Source organism: Balaenoptera acutorostrata, chromosome 5, assembly GCF_949987535.1.
Source record: "Balaenoptera acutorostrata chromosome 5, mBalAcu1.1, whole genome shotgun sequence".
NCBI lineage: Eukaryota > Metazoa > Chordata > Mammalia > Artiodactyla > Balaenopteridae > Balaenoptera > Balaenoptera acutorostrata.
Genome location: NC_080068.1, coordinates 36,808,543 through 36,832,810, shown reverse-complemented (window position 1 = coordinate 36,832,810; position 24,268 = coordinate 36,808,543). Strand labels below are relative to the sequence as shown.

The following is a 24,268-nucleotide window of genomic DNA, read 5'->3' as shown; positions in this document are numbered from 1 at the left end:
TCCTCACAACAACACTGCAAGATAAATATTGTCATCTCTACACTGCAAGATAATTATTGTCATCTCTATCTTACAGATAAGCAAGCTGGTTCAGAGAATTTTGTTTGTCCATGTCACTCAGCTAGGATGCAGATCTCACTCTCTACAAAGCCCACTGTCCTTCCACCACACTGTGCTGCCACTGTGACAGCCTTCTATCACTCCAACAAATACTTACTGGTACTTACCCTATGCCTGGCATTGTACTAGACAGTGTGCCTCGGCTTCAGGAAACTTAGTGTGGAAGAGACAAAAAATAAACAAATACTTTCCCATGTATACTGTCCAGTAGTGATAAAGTAAAATGAGTGAAAACCAACTCAGGTTAAAAGAATAGCATGTGAGGGTGGCTGCCTTCAGGTAGGGTGGTCAAAGGAGGCATTTCTGAAGAGGTGCTATCTGAGCAGAACCCTGGATGAAGTAAGGGAGTGAGACATGCAGATACTTGAAGGAGCCATGGAACAGCAAGGATCGTGCCACAGGTGGTACCTTGGAAAAGCCCAGACATGGCACCAGAGTGCTGGCATTCAGTCACACTGGTTTCTGTTAACTTACTTTTAATCAGATTATGTCCAACCAAGTCACCTGAAGCTCACCAGATTACTGTCTGGGAACTTCTTCCATATACCATGTTTACCCCTAAGAAAGGCACTTCCTGTGGGCAGAGGAAAACATCTGGGGAAGTCAGTCTCAGATCCTATACATTCCTGGCATTTTGCTAGTTCAACCACTGTGGACAAATGTAACCCAGCTTTCCATGGAGTCATTGCCCTTCATAACCTGGATAAGACTCTAGGGTTCTCTCTGAGCTCCGAAGCTGCTTCAAAAAAGCCACATCAGAGGTGAGCTTGATCAGACAAAGAACCTTCCATGGAGCAAGCAGTGTAGGAGGGTGCTGCCTTGTACCAGGCTCTCACCCATTTACAGCAAGCTTCACATTCCCACAGAGCCCTGAGACAGGGCTCAATTTCATAACAGTGTAACCCGCTCATGCTTTCTTGCTCAATGAAGCCTCACACCTTTTGGGGAGAATATAAAGACCATTAAAATATGTCAGTTCTCAAGTTTATGATCTAGTGGAAGAGATGGACAATGTTCCTGCAGTAATAAATGTCATGAGTGGTACATAGTCTAAGGAAGTATGAAAGAACAAGAGATTGCTTTCAATTGGAGACATGAAATCAGGTACTATGTAAAGTGTCCAGCAAAGTCCCCAGCACTTAGTAAACACTCAATAAATTTTGGCTGTTATACTATGATCAGGATTGGCTTCACATAGGAAGCAGCATTTGAGACAAGGTAGGATTGGCAGACATATTACAGGATGCCCAGTTAAATATGCATTTCAGATAAACAACAGCAACACATTTTTAGTATGAATAGGTCTGAATATTGCACGGGACAAACTTACACTAAAATATATTTGCTGTTTATCTGACATTCAAATTTAACATTCAAATTTAACTGGTTTTTTATTTGCTAAATCTGTCAACTCTTAGACAAGAAAATTTGATATGGAGATGAAGATCAGGGAAAATAAATTAGCTTGTCCAAAGGTACAGAAACTGGAAAGAAATAATAATTGTTATTGGAGAACATAAAGTGCCATGAAAATGCTCTTTCTTTCCAGTTTCTGTACCTTTGGATATGTGGCAATCTCAGGGCTTTACAAGGATTAACTCATTTATTCTTCATAAAAACATGTGTGATAGGTTATTAGTATCCCCATTTTAAAAATGAGGAATCTGGGGTATAAAGAGGTAAAGTAATTTGTCCAAAAGCAGAGCTGGGAAATGGTGTAGCTGGGAGTATGAACCTAGGATGTTTGGCTCCTGGAGCTGCTTGTTTTAACCATTCTGGATAGAGGAAGCTTACTGAAGGCCTTCAGGCTCAGCTCATCACCACAGTCAGTCAAAAGTCAGATCAACCAACCATAATTCCTGCATAAAGTGAAATCTCAGTTGTCAGATCTCTGCGGGTGGGCTACAGCTAGCCTGCCTCCACCACCCTCTATATTCTTTCAAGTACTCGAGTAGAGATAGGTCCTCCCATGTTCCCCTTTGCGTTCCCAAAATCAGCCTGTTACTGGAATGTGGGATCTTCCACGAACTGGGCTACCTTTGCAACAGCTTATCTGAAGCAAACAAGCTTAGGGAATTGAGCAAGAACTTCTGGGACAACAACTTTACAGAAGGAGCAAGAGATGCAGGGTGCATGTTGACTGTCTCAACGGGACAAAGATAATGATTAATCAGACCTCTTGCAGACTTAAATGGGATGGGAACTCGGCGTGAAGGCAGTCCTCCTTTCTTTCAGCTGGAGTGCTCCTCTTGAGCCAGCCCCACCCACGGCAGAGATGGTTTCTGTGAGGGTCCTCTGCCTGGTCCTGAGTGTGATGGGTGCAGTTCAGGTATGGCCTTCTTTATTTCCTCTTCTCTTTCTCTCTGGTGTTTACTCCACAAAGAGCTTGCAGGTCTGAGTCAGCCCTGTGTACGTCCTCACACACTATTAGCTTTATAAGCTGTAGCCAGTGGAGGCAAGTCCCTAGATGGGCTTGACACCTCAAGAATACAGGGTAATATCACCCTCAGAGGGAGACTTAGCAGGACCAAAGTATATAAATTCACAGGGGAATCTTCAACACCTATAGCTTGGTCTTACATTGGATTTTGTCAGAGAAGAAATTTTTGCCATCTTTGTTGCTGTAAAGACTTGGGATTGCTAGTTAACAGAACAGAACATTCTTATGATAAGAATTTTTAACCTAGTTATTATTTTATTGCTATTTGTCCATAATAAGCAGAACAGTGGTTTAATGTAGCTTTTCTGAAAGGTTGTGTTTGTGTTTCTTTAAGACAAATAAAAAGCAAATCAGTTATCTTTGAAAACATATTACATAGCAAAATTGGAAGAGATAAATTGATAGGCAATATGTTTTTTGGAAGCAATTGTATTCTTTTAAGATATTACAAATATTGCAATAATTTCTAAAGTTTGACTCCAGAAACCTATGCAAAAGAAGAGAAACTTCATTCAACAAGATTTTTCAACTTCTATCTTATAAAAACTTGGTAAATATGTTCCAAAATCTCAGTTACTTCCAGACTGTGAATTATTCCATTTTATTTCTTTTCCTTTATTGCTCATAAACCCTAATACCAGAGCAGAAGAAACTAAAGAGTGTTTCTAACATAATTTTCTCCCTTATACAAATAATAAGTAAACATTTTTATGGGAAACAAGACTAATATCATTTGTTAAAGTTATACTTTGCATAATGCATGTTTCATTTATTTCTCCCTTATTGGTATAAATATTTAATTTTTGCCTGTTTTTATTTTTGTGCCATTTTTTCCAATGTATGTTTGATTTATGATTTTATTTCTTAGATGAAAAGATTGTACTTGTTCATTTAAATAAGTTGTTCTTGATTGCTTGAGTTAATATTACTATTATTGGGGTATTTTTTTGAATGAGACAGAAAATGTTAACTAATAAGAATAAACCACTGAGATTGATAGTCATAAAAATCCTTGTAACTTGGTGGTACAAAATAAAAATAGCTAAAACCTAAAACCAACATTGATTTCTTAGGATATAACATCTTGCTGGAAGAATATCTGTATATCCTATTTCACTTGATCACAACGGAAATTTTTTAAAAAAATCTGTATTTCTAATTATAAGGTGTTCCAAAAAAAGTATCAGTCATGGACCATTTTTTTTTTTTTTGCTCTCAGTGTACTTTTTTTCATTTCAAATAAAAAGAAATTATTATGTGAGTAACCCAAAAAGCATTTCTGAGTCTGAATTGGCTACATTTGTGTCCTTGTATATACTTGCTCAAATTATAGACCCATAAGGTCATTGTGGTGGATACTTGAAGGAGAGACAGACCTGAAGCTAAGATGGTGTAGGTTTTTTCCTACTAAAACAGGAGTTAGAGGAGAAAGAACTCTGAGTTTTTCCATTATTTTTCTATCTCCAGACATGAATGAAAATGTAGAGGTAATTTTTAACTAAGCTTGTTGATTCAAATAATCTTCCTTTTATAATGGATCCTTTACAACTCCTAACATTTATTAAATGCTTGTTTAGTGTAGAACACAGTTGAGATTTGTACAGTCATCTCCTTCAGTCTCACAACTCCACAAAATAGGCATTAGGATTTTCATTCCAAAGATAAGAAACCTGAAGCTTGCAGAGCCCCTTGGATCCCTTGCTTGGGATTTACAGGCATGCCAGCTTCTCCTCCTTATCTGCTTAAAGACCTCTCTTTTGTGTGTTTATGAATCCTTAAAGGCGGCAGATCCCAGTGAAGGTGAATTTATCGCTGAAGGAGGAGGTGTGCGTGGCCCAAGGCTTGTGGAAAAAGAGCAGTCTGCCTGCAAAGAGTCGAACTGGCCCTTCTGCTCTGATGAAGACTGGGTGAGCCGTGGGCACAGGGAGTAGAGCAGGACAGTCCTTTCCTGTGCTGCTGGCAGCGCACACAGGCTGACACTTTAGGTCACAGAAAACTTGTCCAGTGGGAAATAATCTAATAGCTCCTTACATATCAAATTAAAGAAGACAGATGGAAAGGAACTTAGTCCTGAGAGCACTGTTTAAATTACCTCTGAGACACTGGGTCATTGGTGGGATTAACAGATTGGATTTTAGTTGTATGTTCAGGCAAATACTAGGAACCTGACTATTATGACCTCTGGATTTCATGGGTTCTAATTTATGGTTAAGTGGACCCCCATTCCAGAATTTCTTTAAGATCTCTGACTAGCCCTCTTAAACTACGTTTAGGTCAAGAGATGACCTGAAGACACTGGGGAGGGGAGCAGTGGGGGTTCATAGAAACCTTCAAATTTATACTGGATCAGAGAGATAGACTCTTTTATTAATTTTATTTTTTAAAATTTTATTGAAGTATAGTTGATTTACAATGTTGTGTTAATTTCTAGTGTATAGTAAAGTGACTCAGTTTTATATATATATATATATATATATTCTTTTTCATATCCTTTTCCATTATACTTTATCCCAGGATACTGAATATAGTTCCCTGGGCTATACAGTAGGACCTTGCTGTTTATCCATTCTACATATACTATCTTGCATCTGCTAATCCCAAACTCCCGATCCTCCCCCCCCACCCTCCCTCCTGCTTGGCACCCATAAGTCTGTTCCCAAGAGATAGACTCTTAATGTAATTTTTCCTCTTCATTCCAGAACTACAAATGCCCTTCTGGCTGCAGGATGAAAGGATTGATTGATGAAGTCAATCAAGATTTTACAAACAGAATAAATAAACTAAAAAATTCACTATTTGATTATCAGAAGAACAATAAGGACTCTAACACATTGACCAGGAATATAATGGATATTTTGAGAGGGGATTTTGCCAATTCTAAGAGTAAGTATTACAGTTAGTTCTTTGACTTTATAGCACACAACAAAAACAACAAAAATCAGAAGTAGATATGATGTCTCCTTATTACAACTGTGATTTTATTCCAAAGTACTTTATGTAGAAAAATATACGTTTATGATATCCCTGAATTTTAAGGAAGGGGCTTGTTTATGTTATTTTTATCACATAAAGGAGGTTAGTTTAGAATTGCTTTAAGGTCACAAAGTAAGGCAGCATTTTGGACTAAAGATTAGAATTTAAGTGTGTTCTTTTTAAAGAATATACATGGAAAATAAGGTGAGCCCTACCTTTTGAGTAGATACTTCTGTTTCTTTCTAACAAAGGAGGAAACTGAGAGGTCAGGGGACTTGCTCAAAGGTGCAAAGCTATCATGTGGTGGGGCTGGGAGTACAACCCACAGACTCCACCGTGCTTATTATGAAGTGTTTTGCTTTGTTTTGTTTTGTTTAATTTAAAATATAGAGCCATGTTGTCTCTTTCTCATTGGCCTAGGACTAAGTCTCATTAGGACTAGGAAACCTGGACTCACTCTGGGCATGGGCAGTGAGTTTAGTAAGGCCTCAGCTCCTGAAACCTTGCCTTGACTCTTTATATCCTTGGGAGGCACTTGGCTAATTTAAAGTTGATGGTGAAAGAGCAACTGGCAAGTGCATGATCCTGTTGTCCTAAAAAAAAACCTTAGGAACAAATTCAAATCTATAACTGTGAAGAAAACCTTTTCAGTAAGAAAATCCAAGAATATATTCACGTCCCTTGATTAAGGATATAATGAAATAATTGGAATGTAATCAAACTGATTATTTTATCTCAATTATGCCCTTAAAATTTCAAAGAGTTTCTGTCTTCTGCATTTATTTGGGTTACTAATAAGGCATCTTAATTGATATCCATGGATGACTGCAGGATATTGTCCAAATATCAAATGCCTAATAGATTTAGAAATCCCAAATTAAATGTCCAAACTATTATAGAAGTAAAATGGGGAATATCCATAAGCAAATTCCCTTCTTTTGCTGGCAATTACAAACAAATCACTCAGCAGCTACTTCAGTACCCATACTTGCCATTTCAGACAATGAAAATACATTTAGCCAAGTGTCAGAAGATCTGAGAAGGAGAATTGAGATCCTGAAGCGCAAAGTTATAGAACAAGTACAGCATATCCACCTTCTGCAGAAAAATGTCAGGGATCAGCTGATAGATATGAAACGACTGGAGGTGAGTAATTATGTGGCTCTGACCCCAGATTTCTTTGTTTTTGAATAGCAGGGAAAGGAAGGCAATAGTCATTCATTAAATGCCTACTCTATGTAAAGCAATGTGTTATAGCCATCGTCTACCTACAAAGTAAGTATTATTTCCCCCACTCTACAGATGAAGAAAAAAACTCAGTGCTATTAAGTAAAATTTCCAAGGGCACATAAAATGGTAAGTTTCAAAAGCAAATACTGAGTCCTTGCATCTTATTCCAGCCCCTGCTTGTCCCTGACATCACTGTGTCTCTGAGTCTTCAGCCTCAGTCTCACAGAGGATCACATCATCAGTGTCTCCTTTCAGAGGGAATAGCACTTTGCTCTTGATCTATTCTAAGATAAATCCAGATGTTTCTATTGCTTATCCTGGCCAGCCTTAGAATACCCAACCTCTCTTTCACTGAGGATACTACATAAATGAAGTATTGGTTGGTAGGTCTCCAAGTCAAAGAAATGAAACCAGTTTCCAAAAAATAAATTAACTACTAAGAACTCAATAGACCTAGTTTATTATAGCTACCTTTTTTCTTTATCTTCCCCTCCCCCTCTAGGTGGACATTGATATTAAGATCCGATCTTGCAAAGGGTCATGCAGTAGGGCTTTAGAACATAAAGTAGATCTGGAGGACTATAAAGATCAGCAGAAGCAACTTGAACAGGTTATTGCCATAGACTTACTTCCCTCCAGAGACAGTCAATATTTACCACTGATAAAAATGAGGCCAGTTCCAGGCCCGATTACCAGAGAGTTCAAGAGCCAGCTTCAGGAGGCCCCTCCAGAGTGGAAGGCACTGCTGGAAATGCAGCAGATGAAAATGGAGTTAGAGAGGTTTGGTGGAGATGGGCATGCCAGAGGAGATTCTGCATCTCATGGAACAGGATCAATACCAGAAAGCCCCAGGAAGCCTGGAACTGGTAGTATTGGAAACGTGAATCCTGGGATCTATGGAGCTGGAGGTGCTGGCACTTGGAACACTGGCCATCCTGATCCCGGAAGCGCTGGCACTTGGAACACTGGACACCCTGATCCTGGAAGCGCTGGCACTTGGAACACTGGCCATCCTGAGCCCGGAAGTGCTGGCACTTGGAACACTGGACGCCCTGAGCCCGGAAGTGCTGGCACTTGGAACACTGGCCATCCTGAGCCCGGAAGTGCTGGCACTTGGAACACTGGCCATCCTGAGTTCGGAGGTTTTGGCACTTGGGGCTCTGGAAGTTCTGTGTCTGCAAGTTTTAAGCCAGATAGCTCAGGGCATGGGAACATCAAGCCTTCCAACCCAGATGTGCCCTGGGGCACATTTGAAGAGGTGTCAGGAAATGTAAGTCCAGGGACAAAGAAAGAGCTCCACACAGGTAAACTGGTCACTGCTAAAGGAGATAAAGAGCTTCTGATTGGTAGTGAGAAGGTCACTTCTGGTCGCACAACCACCACTCGTCGTTCATGCTCTAAAATCATCACAAGGACTGTTACACATGCCGATGGTCACACAGAAACAACCAAAGAAGTGGTAAACTCTGAAGATGGTTCTGACTGTAGTGACACAGATTTGGACTTGCACTTGCCTGACAAGGGTAGCCTAGATGATTTCTTTCGTAGGCACAATGATGGTTTTTTCTCCTCTACGTTAAAAGAGCTTGACAGTAAGATCCATTCTATGGGCTCAGACTTAGGGGATATCGGCTCTCACCACCCCGGCATACCTGAGGTCTCTTCCAGTAGTAAAACTTCAAGTCATGGCAAAGAGTTTGCAAGCAGTAGCATGACTATCAAGAGAGGAGGCTCCACGTTTGAAAGCAAGGGCTATAAAATGGCAGATGAGGCCGGAAGTGAAGAGGATCTTGGCTTCAAAGGAGCACATGCCACCAAGAGAGGCCATGCTAAAACTCGCCCTGCCAGAGGTATCCGCACTTCTCCTTTGGGGAAGCCTTCCGTGACCCCCTAGACTAAGTTCATTACTCCTACAATGTATCTCCCATAGCACCTTTTACTTCTTTCTTAGCCCTCTATCACGCTTTACTGAAATTACAGGTTTTTGCTTATTTTTTTGTGCTAGACTGTAAGTTCCATGGGGGCAGGGACTTTTTGTCTATCATGTTCATCTCTGTATTCCCAAATGCCTAGCAGTGTGGAGTCAGCACTCAATAAATACATGTTAAATGAATGAATGAATGAATCCCTCCGGAACTCAATTTTAAATTTGTTTAACCAAATTCTTTTACCATTCAAAATGTGTGCCATTGGAAATTGTCACTCAACTGATTATTCATATTTTTAGTGTATGTCTCAGTTGACATTGAGATCAGGTTAAAAACAAGTGATATTAGTATTAAATGATGCTTATATATCTTTGCTGGTTACTTGCCATTAATCAGTATGTGCAAGTGAAATTCCAAATTCATTGAGAAAAATCCCCCTTGCAATGTGTAAATAAAATGCTACTTACTTGCATAAGTTCCATTCCAGTGTAAGTACATCCTTTCTCTATAAAGGGAAGGAAGGAATGCAAGAATGAAGGAAGGAAGGAAGGAAGGGAGGGAGGGAGGGAGGGAGGGAAAGAAAGCCAGTATCTGCCTTCATTTAATCTGGGCCATTTAACTTTGTAAAGTTAAATGAGAGTAAGTTCTTCCAACCAGCTTAATTTTTTTTTTTAGACTGTTATGATGCCCTCCAAACACATCCTTCAGGTGCCCAAAGTGGCATTTTCAATATCAAGCTACCGGGATCCAGTAAGATTTTTTCTGTTTATTGTGATCAAGAGACCAGTTTGGGAGGATGGCTTTTGATCCAGCAAAGAATGGATGGCTCACTGAATTTTAACCGGACCTGGCAAGACTACAAGAAAGGTTTCGGCAGCCTAAATGACAAGGGAGAAGGAGAATTCTGGCTAGGCAATGAATACCTCCACTTACTAACCCTGAGAGGCTCCATCCTTCGGGTTGAATTAGAAGACTGGGCTGGGAAAGGGGCTTATGCAGAATATCACTGGAGGGTAGGCTCTGAGGCAGAAGGCTATGCCCTGCAGGTCTCCTCCTATGAGGGCACGGCAGGTGATGCTCTGATTGAGGGTTCTGTAGAGGAAGGGACAGAGTACACTTCTCATGCTGGCATGCGCTTCAGCACCTTCGACAGGGATGCAGACAAGTGGGAAGACAACTGTGCCGAAGTCTACGGAGGAGGCTGGTGGTACAACAACTGCCAAGCAGCCAATCTCAATGGCATCTACTACCCTGGGGGCTCCTATGACCCCAGGGACAACAGTCCCTATGAGATTGAGAATGGAGTGGTCTGGGTCCCCTTCAGAGGTGCCGATTATTCCCTCAGGGCTGTTCGCATGAAAATCCGGCCCTTTGGGACACAATAGGCTGAAGGAGTGGCAGTGAGAGCACTCTGTTTCTGTGTTTAGTGAAGAGGAGAAAAAAATAAGGAAGAGATAGGAGTCGAGATTCTTTATAGCCTACTAAAAATTCTCGGGTGCTATTTTATTATTCTTTGTACTGTACCTAAATGTAACTGAGACATATTAGTGCTTTAAAAAATAAAGTTATATGAATTTTTAAGCTTTAAAATAGCTCTGTGGGTTTTAAAATTTTTATTAAAATGCACCAAGGGACACTCGGTACATCAGGAAGGGGGAGTTGAGTGGAAGGTCCTCTCTGCAACACTTAGAGTGGCTTTCTGAGAACGTCTCCATTTCCCACACCACCCAAAGTCATGGGGTCATTGTAAAGTAAAAAAGTAATTTCATCCATTCTACTTGAACGGTTTTAAACCAATATCTTAAGTTATGAATCATTGAACTGAACACTGGCTGGGCTTTGTATAGGAATTTACAAGTTACTAAGTACATTCATTTCTTCTGTTGGCAAGCAAATCCAGCAAGGCAGGAGAAGCATTCTGTCCTAACAGAAATAGAGATCTATCTACTTCTTAAGTCTTCCAATGAAGACCATAATGCACATCGAATTTTTTCCCCAGAGTCTAACCAATTTCTTGCAGAAAAATACACGGAAAAAAAAGCATTTAAAATCTTTTAAATATTTACAAGTAGTCCAAAAACATTGAACTTACACATTAATAAAAAATCCCCACAACATTCGTCTGACTTCATTTTTCATCAATCATAAAGTATATCCTGTGATGTAATACTTGTTATTAAAGTAAGACATTCGTTTGAAACCATCTCACTAAATATGATCTATGCCATATCCATAAATTCAACATATTGACATTGGTCAGTATTTTATTTGATCTAAAAATAGATCATCTTTGATCTTGGTGAACTTGGCTCCTGGCCCCAATTTTTAACTCACATTTTCTTCTAGTGAGAACCACTTGCCACTTACCCTTGGAAATGTATTAAAATATTCCAAGCATATTGGGATCCCAGTACATTGCCCTCACTTGCAAAGTTTCTATCCTAATGTAAGTGCATCCTTTCTCCTAGGAAGGAAAGAAGGGGAAGGAGGGAAGGAAGGAAGGAAGGAAGGAAGGAAGAGAGGGAGAAGAAGAAGGAGGGAGGCAGAAGGGGTGAGAAGAAGGAAAGATGCCAGGGCTCTTGTCCAGTGCCTGGGGAGCAGAAAAAAAGGTGAGCAAAAGAGCTTGCAAATGAATCACATATGAAGCCCCAGTGTTCTTGCATTTCCTTATGTGCTGTTGAAAACCCTTCATACAAATAAGTGACGTCCCCCACATCTTTGTATAAATGGATATGAACTTCTTCAAAATTGAAAGGATTTTCATTCATTTCAGACATTAGAGTGCCATAGTATTTCTCTGCCTACCACCTTTACACCCACACATCTGCCTCCACAGAATTGGAGTTGGAATTAGGAAGTATTTTATTTTCCAGAATATCACACTATTAGGAACAGAATTGGGTCCCAAAATGAAATCAACTTTGATTGTGAAGAGCCATTCATTTCTCATTTATTTTGAAGGCTTTGAGTTTATTAGCAAAGAATAAGCAACCTCTTAATTGAATAAACAATAGCCAATATTAGCAGAATCATGATAATTGGAGATACAGTTTGGTCGTGAGAAAAGACACCAAACATCTCTTTTTCCACTTTATCTTATCTTTAACCTATTGCCCTATTTCCCTAATTCCTGAAATTAAATACTAATTCAGCCTCTGACTCTCATTCACATAGATGTCCACTTTAACTTAGCTTTTGCTTGGTTACCACTGTCTTGAAATTGCTCTCTTAAAAGTCAACAGGAACTTTGGAGTTCTAAATTTAAGGTCCTATATTCAAGTCCCTTCTGCCTGATCTTTTTCAAACATCTGCCACCATTGTCTCCATCTACCTCTTCAAGCTGTATTATTTCTCTCTTGCTTTCTAGTATGCCATGCCCTTCTGTCTCACCTTTCTCAGTCTTTGCAACTGGCAATTCCTTCTCAGATCACTCCTTAAATGTAGGAGTTTCTCACTGCAATAACATTAGTACTCATTTTTATTAGGTGGGATTAGGTTTGACACAAGTGGCTTAAATAAGATGGAAAACTCTACAAGAATATGTTCCCATGGTGTCTTTAGGAAGCCTGCATCATAATAAATAACTTCCATCCTCAAGTTTACATCATGTCCCAAACATTCTGTCCTGGGCAATCTGGAAGAGAGACAGAAGAGAAAGGAGTGCCTTGACTCTTTTAAGAAACTTTCCAGGACATTCCATAGAGCACATCCTCTATGTCCCATAAGCCACACAGGCCAAGCTGCTGGAGAAGTCAAGACGCCTTGCCTGTTCGCTTAGACACAAGATTAAAATTAGGAGGAGAGGGAGGATAGAGGTTGAGGGACGCAATTAGCAGTCCATCTTTCCTCACTCTGCAAGTGAGTATATTTTCTCCTTGGATGATTTGACAATCACTACAGATCCAATTACCATCAATAGGCTGATGATAACTTAATCTAAAACTTCAGCCCTGACCTTCAGATCCGTATTTTCAACTCATACTGAACACATCCAGTTAGATATTTCTCATTAATCTAAGATTAACTAATTACCTTCCCATCAAAACCTATTGTATCTCTCTATTTCTTACCCTAGTCAGAGGACTCATTAGCTCTCCTGTTTCCTAATCTAGAAAACTTGGGCTCCTTCTCAGCTTCTACTCTCCTTTTAAATCAATTATTTGATCTACTCCCAAACCATCTTCTACTCTAAAAATAGCCATTCTTACAACACTTTTATGCTCTTATGTTATCTTGTGTTAATCTTTTCTAATTTGAGCTGTTTAACAGTCTCTTAACCTCTCACTTTACTACCATTCTTTATTTTTTTATTGAAGTACAATTTACACAATGCTTTGTTAGTATCAGGTGTACAGCAAAGTGATTGAGATAGATATATATGCATATACATGTATATATATATATATATATATATTCCTTTTCATATTCTTTCCCATCATCAGTTATTAGAAGACATTGAATATAGTTCCTTGTGCTATACAATAGGACCTTGTAGTTTATCTATTTTATACATAGTTGTGTGTATATGTTAATCCCAAACTCCTAATTTCTCTCTCCCCCCTCATCTTCTTTGGTAACCATAACTTTGTTTTCAATGTCTGTGAGTCTATTTCTGTTTTGTAAATAAGTTCATTTGTATCATTTTTTTAGATTCCACATATAAACAATATCATATAATATTTGTCTTTCTCCATCTCACTTGTTTCATTTAGTATGTTAATCTCTAGGCCCACCCATGTTGCTGCAAATGGCATTATTTAATTATTTTTTATGGCTGAGTAATATTCCATTGTATATATATGTACCATATCTCCTTTATCCATTCATCTGTTGATGGACATTTAGGTTGCTTCCATGTCTTGGCTATTGCAAATAGTGCTACTATGAACACTGGGGTGCATGTATCTTTTTGAGTTAGAGTTTCCTCTAGATATATGCCCAGGAGTGGGATTGCTAGGTCATATGGTAACTCCATATTTAGTTTTTAAAGGAACCTCCATACTGTTCTCCATAGCGGTTACACCAATTTACATTCCCACCAACAGTGTGGGAAGGTTCCCTTTTCTCCACGCCCTCTCCAGCATTTAATATTTTTAGACTTTTTAATAATGGCCATTCTGACTGGTGTGAGGTGATATCTCATTGTAGTTTTGATTTGCATTTCTCTGGTAATTAGCAATATTGAGCACCTTTTCATGTGCCTATTGGCCTTCTGTATGTCTTCTTTGGACAATGTCTATTTAGGTTTTCTGCCCATTTTTTTGGATTGGATTGTTTGTTATTTTGATATTAAGCTGTATGAGATATTTGTATATTTTGGAAATTAATCTCTTGTTGGTAGCATAGTTTGCAAATATTTTCTCCCAGTCTGTAGGTTGTCTTTCACCACCATTCTTTTGCTCATTCCTCCTCCAGAAATTACCATTAAAAATAGATCCAATCAGGTCTTTCTCCTGCTTAAGGACTTATCTTAAGGTTGGGTTAAAAGGTTTTATCTTTGCATACAAGCTGTTTCACAAATTGATCTCCTTAGGCCTCTACAATCATTCACTTTACACTTCAATTACATTGAATTTATCACTGGTATTGGGATACCAGCTCCTTTAAAGATTCTGTGCCTTTCCCTATACTGCCTAGAAGCCTCCCCTTCATCCCTTAAAATACAGCTCAGCAATGTTCCTTCTGTTACCCTTTCCTTAATGCCCACCACAGAACATAGGACCAGGAATTGTTCCCTGAGCCCTAATAGTTTTTGTGTACATCTCAAAAATAACACAGTACATCTCTAACTCTGCCATATTTGTTTATGTTATTATGGCACCAGATTGTGGATTCCTTTAAGGCAGTGCTCATTCCTAGTGTCTCCTGCCCTGAACAAGACCGAATCACCTTAGATAGCCTCATCCACCAGAGGGCAGACAGCAGAAGCAAGAAAAACAACAATCCTGCAGCCAGTGGAACAAAAACCACATTCAAAGAAAGATACACAGGATGAAAAGGCAAAGGGCTATGTACCAGATGAAGGAACGAGATAAAACCCCAGAAAAACAACTAAATGAAGTGGAGATAGGCAACCTTCCAGAAAAAGAATTCAAAATAATGATAGTGAAGATGATCCAGGACCTCGGAAAAAGAATGGAGGCAAAGATCGAGACGATGCAAGAAATGTTTAACAAAGACCTAGAAGAAATAAAGAACAAACAAACAGAGATGAACAATGCAATAACTGAAATGAAAACTACACTAGAAGGAATCAATAGCAGAATAACTGAGGGAGAAGAACGGATAAGTGACCTGGAAGACAAAATTGTGGAATTCACTGCTGTGGAACAGAATAAAGAAAAAAGAATGAAAAGAAATGAAGACAGACTAAGAGATCTCTGGGACAACATTAAATGCAACAACATTCACATTATAGGGGTCCCAGAAGGAGAAGAGAGAGAGAAAGGACCAGAGAAAATATTTGAAGAGATTATAGTTGAAAACATCCCTAACATGGGAAAGGAAATAGCCACCCAAGTCCAAGAAGCGCAGCAAGTCCCATACAGGATAAATCCAAGGAGAAACACATCGAGACACATAGTAATCAAATTGGCAAAAATTAAAGACAAAGAACAATTATTGAAAGCAGCAAGGGAAAAACAACAAATAATACACAAGAGAACTCCCATAAGGTTAACAGCTGATATCTCAGCAGAAACTATACAAGCCAGAAGGGAGTGGCATGATATACTTAAAGTGATGAAAGGGAAGAACCTACAACCAAGATTACTCTACCCAGCAACGATCTCATTCAGATTTGATGGCGAAATCAAAAGCTTTACAGACAAGCAAAAGCTAAGAGAATTCAGCACCACCAAACCAGCTCTACAACAAATGCTAAAGGAACTTCTCTAAGTGGGAAAAACAAGAGAAGAAAAGAAACTACAAAAACAAACCCAAAACAATTAAGAAAATGGTCATAGGAACATACATATCTATAATTACCTTAAACATGAATGGATTAAATCCTCCAACCAAAAGACACAGGCTTGCTGAATGGATACAAAAACAAGACCCATATATATGCTGTCTACAAGATACCCACTTCAGACCTACGGACACATACAGAATGAAAGTGAGGGAATGGAAAAAGATATTCCATGCAAATGGAAATCAAAAGAAAGCTGGAGTAGCAAAACTCATATCAGATAAAATAGACTTTAAAATAAAGAATGTTACAAGAGACAAGGAAGACACTACATAATGATCAAGGGATCATTCCAAGAAGAATATATAACAATTATAAATATATATGCACCCAACATAGGAGCACCTCAATACATAAGGCAACTGCTAACAGCTATAAAAGAGGAAATTGACAGTAACACAGTAATAGTGTGAGACTTTAACACCTCACTTACACCAATGGACAGATCAACCAAAATGAAAATAGATAAGGAAACAGAAGCTTTAAATGACACAATAGAGCAGATTGATCTAATTGATATTTATAGAACATTCCACCCAAAAGTGGCAGAATACACTTTCTTCTCAAGTGCACATGGAACATTCTCCAGGTTGATCACATCTGGAGTCACAAATCAAGCCTCGCAAAATTTAGGAAAATTGAAATCATATCAAGCATCTTTTCTGACCACAACGTTGTGAGATTAGAAATCAATTAGAGAGAAAAAAATGTAAAAAACACAAACACATTGAGGCTAAACAATATGTTACTAAATAACCAAGAGATCACTGAAGAAATCAAAGAGGAAATCAAAAATTACCTAGAGACAAATGACAATGAAAACACGATGATCGAAAACCTATAGGATGCAGAAAAGCAATTCTAAGAGGGAACTTTATAGCTATACAGGCCTACCCCAAGAAACAAGAAAAATCTCAAGTAAACAATCTAACCTTACACGTAAAGGAACTACAAAAAGAAGAACAAACAAAACCCCAAGGTAGCAGAAGGAAGAAATTATAAAGATCACATTAGAAATAAATGAAATAGAAACAAAGAAAATGATAGGAAAGATCAATAAAACTAAAAGCTGGTTCTCTGAGAAGATAAACAAAGTTGATAACCATTAGTCAGACTCATCAAGAAAAAAAGGGAGAGGATGCAAATGAATAAAATTAGAAATGAAAAAGGAGAAGTTACAACAGACCCTGCAGAAATACAAAGCATCCTAAGTGACTACTACAAATAACTCTATGCCAATAAAATGGACAACCTCGAAGAAATGGACAAATACTTAGAAAGATATAAACCTCCAGGACTGAACCAGGAAGAAACAGAAAATATGAACAGACCAATCACAAGTGATGAAATTGAAACTGTGATTAAAAATCTTCCAACAAACAAAATTCCAGGACCACATGGCTTCACAGGTGAATTCTATCAAACATTTAGAGAAGAGCTAACACCCATCCTTCTCAAACTCTTCCAAAAAATTGCAGAGGAAGGAACACTCCCAAACTCATTCTATGAGGCCACCATCACCCTGATACCAAAACCAGAAAAACATACTACAAAAAAAAAGAAAATTACAGACCAATATCATTGATGAATATAGATGCAAAAATTCTCAACGAAATACTAGCAAACAGAATCCAGCAACACATTAAAAGGATCATACACCATGATCAAGTGAGATTTATCCCAGGGAAGCAAGGATTCTTCAATATACACAAATCAATCAATGTGATACAACATATTAACAAATTGAAGAATAAAAACCATATGATCACCTCAATAGATTCAGAAAAACTTTTGACAAAATTCAACACCCATTTATGATAAAAACTCTCCAGAAAGTGGGCATAGAGGGAACCTACCTCAACATAATGAAGGCCATTTATGACAAACCCACAGCAGACATCATTCTCAATGGTGAAACACTGAAAGCATTTTCTCTACGATGAGGAACAAGACAAGGATGTCCACTCTCACTGCTATTATTCAACATAGTTTTGGAAGTCCTAGCCACGGCAATCAGAGAAGAGAAAGAAATAAAAGGAATACAAATTGGAAAAGAAGAACTAAAACTGTCACCTTTTTCAGAGGGCATGATATTATACATAGAGAATCCTAAAAATGCCACCAGAAAACTACTAGAGCTAATCAATGAATTTGGTAAGGTTGCAGGATACAAAGTTAATGCACAGAAATCTCTTGCATTCCTATACACTAATGATGGAAAATATGAAAGTGAAATTAAGGAAACAATCCCATTTACCATTGCAACGAAAAGAATAAAATACCTAGGAATAAACCTACCTAGGGAGACAAAAGACCTGTATGCAGAAAATTATAAGACGCTGATGAAAGAAATTAAAGATGATACCAACAGATGGAGAGATATACCATGTTCTTGGATTGGAAGAATCAATATTGTGAAAACGACTATACTACCCAAAGCAATTTACAGATTCAGTGCAATCCCTATCAAATTACCAATGGCATTTTTCACGGAACTAGAAGAAAAAATTTTAAAATTTGTACAGAGACACATAAGACCCCGAATAGCCAAAGCAGTCTTGAGGGGAAAAAACGGAGCTGGAGGAACCAGACTCCCTGACTTCAGACTATACTACAAAGCTACAGTAATAAAGACAGTATGGTACTGGCACAAAAACAGAAATATAGATCAATGGAACAGGATAGAAAGCCCAGAGATAAACCCATGCACCTATGGTCAACTAATCTATGACAAAGGAGACAAGGATATACAATGGAGAAAAGACAGTCTCTTTAATAAGTGGTGCTAGGAAAACTGGACAGCTACATGCAAAAGAATGAAAGTAGAAAACTCCCTAACACCATACACAAAAATAAACTCAAAATGGATTAGAGACCTAAATGTAAGACTGGACACTATAAAACTCTTAAAGGAAAACATAGGAAGAACACTCTTTATTTTTTAAAATAATTTTATTTATTTATTTATGGCTGTGTTGGGTCTTTGTTTCTGTGCAAGGGCTTTCTCCAGTAGCAGCAAGTGGGGGCCACTCTTCATCGCGGTGTGAGGGCCTCTCACTATCGTGGCCTCTTTTGTTGTAGAGCACAGGCTCCAGACGCACAGGCTCAGTAGTTGTGGCTCACGGGCCCAGTTGCTCTGTGGCATGTGGGATCTTCCCAGACCAGGGCTCGAACCCGTGTCCCCTGCATTTGCAGGCAGATTCTCAACCACTGCGCCACCAGGGAAGCCCTATCAATGTGTTTTGATTTGCATTTCTCTAATGATTAATGATGTTGAGCATTCTTTCATGTGTTTGTTGGCAATCTGTATATCTTCTTTGGAGAAATGTCTATTTAGGTCTTCTGCCCATTTTTGGATTGGGTGGTTTGGTTTTTAATATTGAGCTGCATGAGCTGTTTATATATTTTGGAGATTAATCCTTTGTCAGTTGCTTCATTTGCAAATATTTTCTCCCATTCTGAGGGTTGTCCTTTGGTCTTGTTTACAGTTTTCTTTGCTGTGCAAAAGTTTTTAAGTTTCATTAGGTCCCATTTGTTTATTTTTGTTTTTATTTCCATTTCTCTAGGAGGTGGGTCAAAAAGGATCTTGCTGTGATTTATGTCATAGAGTGTTCTGCCTATGTTTTCCTCTAAGAGTTTGATAATGTCTGGACTTACATTTAGGTGTTTAATCCATTTTGAGTTTATTTTTTTGTATGGTGTTAAAGAGTGATCTAATTTCATACTTTTACATGTACCTACCGAGTTTTCATAGCACCACTTATTGAAGAGGCTGTCTTTTCTCCGCTGTATATTCTTGCCTCCCTTACCGAAAATAAGGTGACCATATGTGTGTGCATTTACCTCTGGGCTTTCTATCCTGTTCCATTGATCTATATTTCTGTTTTTGTGCCAGTACCATACTGTCTTGATTACTGTAGCTTTGTAGGATACTCTGAAGTGCAGGAGCCTGATTCCTCCAGCTCCGTTTTTCTTTCTCAAGATTGCTTTGGCTATTCAGAGTCTTTTGTGTTTCCATACAAATTGTGAAATTTTTTGTTCTAGTTCTGTGAAAAATGCCAGTGGTAGTTTGATAGGGATTGCATTGAATCTGTAGATTGCTTTGGGTAGTAGAGTCATTTTCACAATGTGGATTCTTCCAATCCAAGAACATGGTATATCTCTCCATCTATTTGTATCATCTTTAATTTCTTTCATCACTGTCTTATAATTCTCTGCATACAGATCTTTTCTCTCCTTATGTAGGGTTATTCCTAGATATTTTATTCTATTTGTTGCAATGGTAAATGGGAGTTTTTTCTTAATTTCACTTTCAGATTTTCCATCATTAGTGTATAGGAATGCTAGAAATTTCTCTGCATTAATTTTGTATCCTGCTACTTTACCAAATTCATTGATTAGCTCTAGTAGTTTTCTAGTAGCATCTTTAGGATTCTCTATGTATAGTATCATGTCATCTGCAAACCGTGACAGCTTTACTTCTTTTCCAATTTGGATTCCTTTTATTTCTTTTTCATCTCTGATTGCTGTGGCACAAACTTCCCAAATTATGTTGAATAATAGTGGTGAGAGTGGGCAACCTTGTCTTGTTCCTTATCTTAGTGGAAACGGTTTCAATTTTTCACCATTGAGGACAATGTTTGCTGTGGGTTTGTCATATATGACCTTTATTATGTTGAGGAAATTTCCCTGTATGCCTACTGTCTGGAGGGTTTTTTCATAAATCGGTGTTGAACTTTGTGGAAAGCTTTCTCTGCATCTATTGAGATGATCATATGGTTTTTCTCCTTCAATTTGTTGATATGGTGTATCACATTGATTGATTTGCGTATGTTGAAGAATCCTTGCATTCCTGGGATAAACCCTGCTTGATCGTGGTGTATGATCTTTTTAATGTGCTGTTGGATTCTGTTTGCTAGTATTTTGTTGAGGATTTTTGCATCTATATTCATCAGTGAAATTGGCTTGTAGTTTTCTTTCTTTGTGACATCTTTGTCTGGTTTTGGTATCAGGGTGATGGTGACCTCATAGAATGAGTTTGGGAGTGTTACTCCCTCTGCTATACTTTGGAAGAGTTTGAGAAGGATAGGTGTTAGGTCTTCTCTAAATGTTTGATAGAATTCACCTGTGAATCCATCTGGTCCTGGGCTTTTGTTTGTTGGAATATTTTTAATCACAGTTTCAATTTCAGTGCTTGTGATTGGTCTGTTCATATTTTCTATTTCTTCCTGGTTTAGTCTTGGAAGGTTGTGCATTTCTAAGAATTTGTCCATTTCTTCCAGGTTGTCCATTTTATTGGCATAGAGTTCCTTGTAGTAATCTCTCATGATCCTTTGTATTTCTGCAGTGTCAGTTGTTACTTCTCCTTTTTCATTTCTAATTCTATTGGTTTGAGTCTTCTCCCTTTTTTTCTTCATGAGTCTGGCTAATGGTTTATCAATTTTGTTCATCTTTTCAAACACGCAGCTTTAATTTTATTGATGTTTTCTATCATTTCCTTCATTTCTTTTTCGTTTATTTCTGATCTGGTCTTGATGTTTTCTTTCCTTCTGCTAACTTTGGGATTTTTTTGTTCTTCTTTCTCTAATTGCTTTAGGTGTAAGGTTAGGTTGTTTATTTAGGATGTTTCTTGCTTCTTAAGGTAGGATTATATTGCTATAAACTTCCCTCTTAGAACTGCTTTTGCTGCGTCCCATAGGTTTTGGGTCCTCGTGTTTTCATTGTCATTCGTTTCTTGGTATGCTTTGATTTCCTCTTTGATTTCTTCAGTGATCTCTTGGTTATTAAGTAGCGTATTGTTAAGCCTCCATGTGTTTGTATTTTTTACAGATTTTTTTCCTGTAATTGATACCTAGTCTCATAGTGTTGTGGTCAGGAAAGATACTTGATATGATTTCAATTTTCTTAAAATTACCAAGGCTTGATTTGTGACCCAAGATATGATCTATCCTGGAGAATGTTCCATGAGCACTTGAGAAAAATGTGTATTCTGTTGTTTTTGGGTGGAATGTCCTATAAATATCAATTAAGTCCATCTTGTTTAATGTATCATTTAAAGCTTGTGTTTCCTTATTTATTTTCATTTTGGATGATCTGTCCATTCTTGAAAGTGGGGTTTCAAAGTCCCCTAGTATGATTGCATTACTGTTGATTATCCCATTTATGGCTGTTAGTATTTGCCTTATGTATTGAGGGGCTCCTATGTTGGGTGCATAAAAATTTACAATTGTTATATCTTCTTCTTGGATTGATCCCTTGATCATTATGTAGTGTCCTTCTTTGTCTCTTGTAATAGTCTTTGTTTTAAAGTTTATTTTGTCTGATATGAGAATTGCTACTGCAGCTTTCTTTTGATTTCCATTTGCATGGAATATCTTTTTCCATCCCCTCACTTTCAGTATGTATGTGTCCCTAGGTCTGAAGTGAGTCTCTTGTAGACAGCATATATATGGGTCTTGTTTTTGTATCCATTCTGCAAGCCTGCATCTTTTGGTTGGAGCATTTAATCCATTCACGTTTAATGTAATTATCAATATGTATGTTCCTATGACCATTTTCTTAATTGTCTTGGGTTTGTTTTTGTAGTTCCTTTTCTTCTCTTGTGTTTCCCACTTATAGAATTTCCTTTAGCATTTGTTGTAGAGCTGGTTTGGTGGTGCTGAATTCTCTTAGCTTTTGCTTGTCTGTAAAACTTCTGATTTCTCCATCGAATCTGAATGAGATCCTTGCTAGGTAGAGTAATCTTGGTTGTAGGTTTTTCTCCTTCATCACTTTAAATATGTCCTGTCACTTCCTTCTGGCTTGCAGAGTCTCTGCTGAATGATCAGCTGTTAAGCTTATGAGGATTCCCTTGTGTGTTATTTGTTGTTTTCCCTTGCTGCTTTTAATACTTTTTTTTGTATTTAATTTTTGATAGTTTGATTAATATGTGTCTTGGCGTGTTTCTCCTTGGATTTATCCTGTATGGGACTCTCTGTGTTTCCTGGACTTGATTAACGATTTCCTTTCCCATATTAGGGAATTTTTCAACTATAATCTCTTCAAATATTTTCTCAGTCCCTTTCTTTTTCTCTTCTTCTTCCAGGACCCCTATAATTCGAATGTTGGTGTGTTTAATGTTGTCCCAGAGGTTTCTGAGACTGTCCTCAATTCTCTTCATTGTTTTTTCTTTATCCTGTTCTGCAGTAGTTATTTCCACTATTTTATCTTTCAGGTCACTTAATCGTTCTTCTGCCTCAGTTATTCTGCTACTGATCCCTTCTAGATAATTTTTAATTTCATTTTTTGTGTTGTTCATCACTGTTTCTTTGCTCTTTAGTTCTTCTAGGTCCTTGTTAAATGTTTCTTGTATTTTCTCCATTCTATTTCCAAGATTTTGGATCATCTTTACTATCATTATTCTGAATTCTTTTTCAGGTAGACTGCCTATTTCCTCTTCATTTGTCAGGTCTGGTGGGTTTTTGCCTTGTTCCTTCATCTGCTCTGTGTTTTTCTGTCTTCTCATTTTGCTTAACTTACTGTGTTTGGGGTCTCCTTTTCGCAGGCTGCAGGTTCGTAGTTCCTGTTGTTTTTGGTGTCTGTCCCCAGTGGCTAAGGTTGGTTCAGTAGGTTTTGCAGGTTTCCTGGTGGAGGGGACTAGTGTCTGTGTTCTGTTGGATGCGGATGGATCTTGTCTTTCTAGTGGGCAGGTCCATGTCTGGTAGTGTGTTTTGGGGTGTCTGTGGCCTTACTATGATTTTAGACAGCCTCTGTGCTAATGGATGGGGTTGTGTTCTTGTCTTGCTAGTTGTTTGGCATAGGGTGTCCAGCACTGTAGCTTGCTGGTCGTTTAGTGAAGGTGGGTCTTGGCGTTGAGATGGAGATATCTGAGAGATTTTCGCTATTTGATATTACGTGGAACTGGGTGGTCTTGTGGAACGGTGTCCTGAACTTGGCTCTCCCACCTCAGATGCACAGCCCTAACCCCTGGCTGGAACACTAAAAGCATTTCATCCACATGGCTCAGAATAAAAGGTAGAAAAAAAAAGAAAGAAAGAAAGAAAGAAGATAAAATAAAATAAAATAGTTATTAAAATAAAAAATAATTATTAAGAAAAAAATTTTTTTAAGTAATAAAAAAAAAAAAGAAAAAACAGACAGGCAGAACCCTAGGACAAATGGTAAAAGCAGAGCTATACAGACAAAATCACACACAGAAGCATACACTTACACAGTCACAAAAAGTGATAAAGGGAAAAAATATATATATCGTTGCTCCCAAAGTCAACCTCCTCAATTTGGGATGTTTCGTTGTCTATTCGGTATTCCATAGATGCAGTGTACATCAAGTTGATTTTGGAGATTTAATCCTCTCCTCCTGAGGCTGCTGGGAGAGATTTCCCTTTCTCTTCTTTGTTTGCACAGCTTCCTCGGTTCAGCTTTGGATTTGGCCCTGCCTCTGCGTGTAGGTCGTCTGAGGGCATCTGTTCTTTGCTCAGGCAGGACGGGGTTAAAGGAGTAGCTGATTCGGGGGCTCTGGGTCACTCAGGCCGGGGGGAGGGAGGGCTATGGATGCAGGGCGAGTCTGTGACGGCAGAGGCCAGCATGACGTTGCACCAGCCTGAGACA

General features: G+C 38.3%; 1 protein-coding gene across 1 annotated transcript; it reads left to right on the top strand.

Annotated features, from left to right (window-relative positions):
• Window positions 1–2,333: 2,333 nt before the first annotated feature.
• On the top strand, window positions 2,334–10,283 carry FGA (fibrinogen alpha chain). Its single transcript, XM_007176702.3, has 6 exons — window positions 2,334–2,449; window positions 4,342–4,467; window positions 5,260–5,443; window positions 6,534–6,679; window positions 7,266–8,613; window positions 9,367–10,283. Exons 1-6 carry the CDS (start codon window positions 2,396–2,398, stop codon window positions 10,074–10,076), a joined length of 2,568 nt encoding a protein of 855 aa, XP_007176764.2. The 5' UTR covers window positions 2,334–2,395; the 3' UTR covers window positions 10,077–10,283.
• The last annotated feature ends 13,985 nt before the right edge of the window (window positions 10,284–24,268 follow it).

Coding starts and splice junctions, on each gene's coding strand:
- FGA (XM_007176702.3), top strand. CDS start 2,396: ATGGTTTCTGTGAGGGTCCTCTGCCTGGTCCTGAGTGTGATGGGTGCA. Junction 4,468..5,259: donor TCTGCTCTGATGAAGACTGG/GTGAGCCGTGGG, acceptor TCTTCATTCCAG/AACTACAAATGCCCTTCTGG. Junction 6,680..7,265: donor TAGATATGAAACGACTGGAG/GTGAGTAATTAT, acceptor CTCCCCCTCTAG/GTGGACATTGATATTAAGAT.